Here is a 5,880-nt window from a genome sequence, read left to right as displayed (position 1 = left end):
GGGCCCCTGGGGCTGGGGCCTGGCTGAGGGGGTTTAGGCCTGGGCCTGGCTCTAGGCTTTGGCGGGGGGTGTTTAGACCTGGGCTGGGGGCGTCTGGGCCTGGTCATGGGGTCAGGCCCGGGCCTGGCTGTGGGCGGGGAGGGGTTCGGCCTGAGTGAGGAGGTGGAGGCCTTGGGCTGGGCCTGGTCTCGAGCCTGGGGTGGGAGGAGCCTGGGCCTTGGTTTAGGCCCGGGCTTGGCTGCGGCTGTGGGCTCAGGCCTGGGGTGGGGCTCAGGCCCGGGCCTGGCTGCGGGGGGAAGCCCGGTCCCGGCTCAGGCGTGGGGGAGGCTCAGGCCGGGGCCTGGTCAAGGGGCTGGGGCTGCTTGGGCTGGGGCCTGGTCATGGGGCTCAGGCCCGTGGCTGGGTTGAGGCCTCAGCCGGGCCGGGGCCGGTTCACAGGCTCGGGCCTGGGCCTGGGGTTCGGCCTCACGTATGAGGATCCCGGGGCTGGGCCTGGGCTGGGGCCGGGTGGGACGTAGGCCGGGCCTGGGCCGGGCTGTGGGGCCGGGGCCTGGGCCGGGGCCTGGTCATGGGGCTCAGGCTCGGGGCTGGGTTTAGGCCTCAGCCGGGCCGGGGCCAGTTCATGGGCTCAGGCCTGGGCCTGGGGTTCGGCCTCGTGTATGAGGAGCCCGGGGCTGCTCACAGGGTCCGGGCTGGGCCTGGGCTGGGGCCGGGTGGGACTTAGGCCGGGCCTGGGCAGGGGGGTCGGGCCTGGGCCAGGGCCTGGTCAAGGGGCTCAGGCCCGGGGCTGGGTTTAGGCCTCAGCCGGGCTGGGGCCGGTTCACGGGCTCGGGCCTGGGCCTGGGGTTCGGCCTCGCGTATGAGGAGCCCGGGGCTGGGCCTGGGCCGGGGGCCTGGGCCGGGCTGTGGGGCCGGGGCCTGGTCATGGGGCTCAGGCCCGGGGCTGGGTTTAGGCCTCAGCCAGGCCGGGGCCGGTTCACGGGCTCGGGCCTGGGCCTGGGGTTCAGCCTCATGTCTGAGGAGCCCGGGGCTGGGCCTGGGCTGGGGCCGGGTGGGGCTTAGGCCGGGCCTGGGCAGGGGGGTCGGGCCTGGGCCGGGGCCTGGTCATGGGGCTCAGGCCCGGGGCTGGGTTTAGGCCTCAGCCGGGCTGGGGCCGGTTCACGGGCTCATTCCTGGGCCTGGGGTTCGGCCTCGCGTATGGGGAGCCCGGGGCTGGGCCTGGGCTGGGGGCCTGGGCCGGGCTGTGGGGCCGGGGCCTGGTCACGGGGTCCAGGCCTGGGCAGGGGGGTCGGGCCTGGGCCCGGCTCAGGCCTGGGCCCGGTCGCCATGGCAACACCCCGGGTGGGTGAGGAGGAGGGGGGGGGAGGTGTGAGGGCAGCGCCGCCATCTTGGCTCGGGCCGGCCCTGACATGGCGGCGGGGGGCGTGGCCTTGTGCCCCCCCCCCCTTCCCAGCCGCCATTTTGAAGCCGGGCGCGGGCTCCTCCTGGGGCGCCGCCATCTTGCGCCGCCTCCCTCAGTGCGCATGCGCAGCCCCCCCCAGGGCGGCGCCATGTTGGACGTCGTTCCGTACAGCGCCCCATGGGCGCCGCCATGTTGGGCGGGGGAGGGGCCACCCCACCCGCTCCACACAAGCTCCGCCCACAGCGGGGGTCACGTGGGACAAAGACGAGCGTTTATTGGCTGCCTGCGACCCCCAAGTTGTGGGGCTGGGGCCTCAGTGGGGGGGGGGGGGGGGGGAGCAGCCCCCCAGTTATGGGGCTGGGACCCCCCCCCAGGGCTGCCCCACAGCTTGTGGGGCTGGGGCCTCGCTGATGGGGCAGCCCCCGAGTTATGGGGCAGCCCCACAAGTCTGGGGTCCCCCCCAATCTATGGATCCCCCCCCAATCTATGGGTCACCCCCCAAGTTATGGGTCAGCCCCCCAATCTTTGGGTCACCCCCCAAGCTGTGGGTCACTCTCCAAGTTATGGGTCAGCCCCCTAAGTCTGGGGTCCCCCCCAATCTATGGGTGTCCCCCCCAATCTATGGGGCAGCCCCATAACCTATGGGTCAGCCCCCAATTTATGGGGCTCCCCCCCAATCTATGGGTCACCCCCAAGTCCGGGGTACCCCTCAATCTATGGGTCAGCCCCATAACTTCTGGGTGCCCCTCCAATCTATGGGGTCCCCCCAATCTATGGGTCACCCCCCAAGTTATGGGTCCCCCCCCAAGTCTGGGGTCCCCCCCCAATCTATGGGGCCCCCCCAATCTATGGGTCACCCTCCAAGTTATGGGTCCCCCCCCAATCTATGGGTCACCCCCCAAGTTATGGGGCAGCCCCCCAAGTCTGGGGTCACCCCCCAATCTATGGGTCCCCCCCTGAGTTATGGGTCACCCCCCCAACTTATGGGTCACCCCCAATCTATGGGTCCCCCCCAAGTCTGGGGTCCCCCCCAATCTATGGGTCACCCCCCGAGTTATGGGTCCCCCTCCAATCTATGGGTCCCCCCCAAGTCTGGGGTCCCCCCCCAAGTTATGGGTCCCCCCCAAACTTATGGGTCACCCCCAATCTATGGGTCACCCCCCAAGTTATGGGTCCCCCCCAATCTATGGGTCAGCCCCATAACTTATGGGTCACCCCCCCAAGTCCAGGGTCCCCCCCAATCTATGGGTCCCCCCCCAATCTATGGGTCAACCCCCAACTTATGGGTCACCCCCCGAGTTATGGGGCAGCCCCCCAAGTCCGGGGTCCCCCCCAATCTATGGGTCAGCCCCCAACTTATGGGTGTCCCCCCCAAGTCTGGGGTCACCCCCCAACTTATGGGTCCCCCCCAATCTATGGGTCAGCCCCCCAAGTCCAGGGTCCCTCCTAATCTATGGGTCCCCCCCCATCTGTGGGTCAGCCCCATAACTTATGGGTCACTCCCCAATCTATGCCCCCCCCCCCCAAGTTATGGGTGTCCTCCCCAATCTATGGGTCCCCCCAATCTATGGGGCAGCCCCATGACTTATGGGTCCCCCCCCCATGTTTGGGTCCCCCCCAGTTGTGTCCCAGCCTCCCAAGTGTGGGTCAGCCCCCCAAGTCTGGAACCCCCCCCCACATGTGGGTCACCCCCCATCTATGGGTCAGCCCCCCAAGTGTGGGTCACCCCCAGTTGTCTCCCAGCCCCCCAGGTTTGTCCCAGCCCCCCAAGTCTGGATTCCCCCCCCCCATAAGTGGATCCCCCCCAGTTGTGGGTCAATGCCCCCCCCCAATGGGTGCCCCAGCCCCCCAAGTGTGGGTCAATCCCCCCCCATAGGTGTCTCAGCCCCCCAGTTGTGGGTCAATCCCCCCCCAGGGTGCCCCAGCCCCCCAGTTGTGGGTTCCCCAGGCCCCCATGGGTTCCCCAGCCCCCCAGGGAGCCCCAGCCCCCCAAGTGTGGGTCAATCCCCCAGTTGTGGGTTCCCCAGCCCCCCATGGGAGCCCCAGCCCCCCGGGTGTGGGTCAGCCCCCCAAGTGTGGGTCAATCTCCCAGTTGTGGGTTCCCCAGCCCCCCAGGGTGCCCCAGCCCCCCAAGTGTGGGTCAGTCCCCCAAGTGTGGGTCAATCCCCCCCCCCCAGGTTTCCCCAGCCCCCCATGGGTGCCCCAGCCCCCCAAGTGTGGGTCAATCCCCCAGTTGTGGGTTCCCCAGCCCCCCAGGGAGCCCCAGCCCCCCGGGTGTGGGTCAGGTTACCCCCCATGGGTTCCCCAGCCCCCCATGGGTTCCCCAGCCCCCCAAGTGTGGGTCAATCCCCCCCCCCAGGGTTCCCCAGCCCCCCATGAGTGCCCCAGCCCCCCAGGGTGCCCCAGCCCCCCAGTTGTGGGTTCCCCAGCCCCCCATGGGTGCCCCAGCCCCCCAAGTGTGGGTCAGCCCCCCAAGTGTGGGTCAATCCCCCGGTTGTGGGTTCCCCAGCCCCCCAGGGAGCCCCAGCCCCCCAGGGTGCCCCAGCCCCCCAAGTGTGGGTCAATCCCCCCCCATAGGTGTCTCAGCCCCCCAAGTGTGGGTCAATCCCCCGGTTGTGGGTTCCCCAGCCCCCCATGGGTTCCCCAGCCCCCCAGGGAGCCCCAGCCCCCCAAGTGTGGGTCAATCCCCCAGTTGTGGGTTCCCCAGCCCCCCATGGGTGCCCCAGCCCCCCAGTTGTGGGTTCCCCAGCCCCCCAGGGAGCCCCAGCCCCCCAGGTGTGGGTCAATCCCCCAGTTGTGGGTTCCCCAGCCCCCCATGGGTGCCCCAGCCCCCCAGGGAGCCCCAGCCCCCCAAGTGTGGGTCAGAGCAGGGCGCAGAAGAACTTCTTCTCGCGGAAGGGGTTCTCGGAGGTGGGCACGGGCGTGAGCAGCGGGTCCTCGCAGGCGTGCGCGTCGCAGTACGACAGCAGCTCCGCCGCCGCCTTCGACACCTGCGGCCACCCGACCATGGGGCTGGGGCACTTGTGGGGCTGAGACCCCAAGTTATGGGGCTGGGGGGGTCGCTTATGGGGCTGACACCCCCAAGTGATGGGGCTGAGGGGTCACTTATGGGGCTGGGGACTCACTTATGGGGCTGGGACCCTGAGTTGGGGGGCTGGGGGGTCACTTATGGGGCTGGGGACTCCAGTTATGGGGCTGGGGGCTCCAGTTATGGGGCTGGGGGCTCACTTATGGGGCTGGGAGCCAGAGGTGGGGGACTGGGGGGCCACTTATGGGGCTGAGGGGCACTTATGGGGCTGGGGACTCGAGTTATGGGGCTGGGGACTCACTTATGGGGCTGGGGGCTCACTTATGGGGCTGGGGGGCACTTATGGGGTTGGGGGCACTTATGGGGCTGGGGACTCGAGTTATGGGGCTGGGGACTCACTTATGGGGCTGGGGGCTCACTTATGGGGCTGGGGGCCACTTATGGGGCTGGGGGCTCCAGTTATGGGGCTGGGGACTCGAGTTGGGGGACTGGGGGGCCACTTATGGGGCTGGGGGGCACTTATGGGGTTGGGGGCACTTATGGGGCTGGGGACTCGAGTTATGGGGCTGGGGACTCATTTATGGGGCTGGGGGTCACTTATGGGGCTGGGGACTCACTTGTGGGGCTGGGACCCCCGGGTTATGGGGCTGAGACCCTGACCTGGGGGGCTGGGGGCTCACTTATGGGGCTGGGAGCCTAAGGTGGGGTACTGGGGGGGGTCGCTTATGGGGCTGGGGGCTCCAGTTATGGGGCTGGGGCGTCACTTATGGGGCTGGGGACTCAAGTTATGGGGCTGGGGGGGGTCACTTATGGGGCTGGGAGCCTGAGTTGGGGGGCTGGGAGGGTCAGTTATGGGGCTGGGGACTCAAGTTGGGGGACTGGGGACTCACTTATGGGGCTGGGAGCCTGAGTTATGGGGCTGAGACCTTGAGTTGGGGGGCTGGGGGGTCACTTATGGGGCTGGGGGCTCCAGTTATGGGGCTGGGGATTCAAGTTACGGGGCTGAGACCCTGAGTTATGGGACTGGGGGCTCCAGTTATGGGGCTGGGGGGCACTTATGGGGCTGGGGGCGCTTGGGGGGCTGGGGGGCACTTATGGGGCTGGGGGGCACTTATGGGGCTGGGGGCTCCAGTTATGGGGCTGAGACCCCAAGTGATGGGGCTGGGGGGTCACTTATGGGGCTGGGGGCTCCAGTTATGGGGCTGGGGGGGTCACTTATGGGGCTGGGAGCCTGAGGTGAGGGGCTCAGGGGTCACTTATGGGGCTGGGGATTCAAGTTATGGGGCTGAGCCCCCGAGTTATGGGGCTGGGGTCTCCAGTTATGGGGCTGGGAGCCTGAGGTGGGGGACTGGGGGCGTCACTTATGGGGCTGGGGGGGCGCTTATGGGGCTGGGGGCTCCAGTTATGGGGCTGGGACCCCCGGGTTATGGGGCTGAGACCCCGAGTTATG

The 5,880-nt window shown here is 69.0% G+C and overlaps 1 protein-coding gene across 1 annotated transcript; it reads right to left on the bottom strand.

The window, feature by feature from the left end:
• Window positions 1–4,263: 4,263 nt before the first annotated feature.
• Window positions 4,264–4,392, bottom strand: LOC311204560 (guanine nucleotide-binding protein G(I)/G(S)/G(O) subunit gamma-3; the record flags this gene model as incomplete). The annotated part of the gene is made up of 1 exon (XM_084280969.1): window positions 4,264–4,392. A coding segment is annotated over one exon (129 nt), but the record flags the coding sequence as incomplete, so codon positions are not given.
• Window positions 4,393–5,880: the final 1,488 nt, after the last annotated feature.

This window comes from Gallinula chloropus, assembly GCF_964237585.1.
Source record: "Gallinula chloropus genome assembly, contig: HAP1_SCAFFOLD_786, whole genome shotgun sequence".
In the NCBI taxonomy this organism is placed as follows: Eukaryota; Metazoa; Chordata; class Aves; order Gruiformes; family Rallidae; genus Gallinula; species Gallinula chloropus.
The sequence above is the reverse complement of the archived record's forward strand: the minus strand, read 5'-3'. Positions and strand labels throughout refer to the sequence as shown.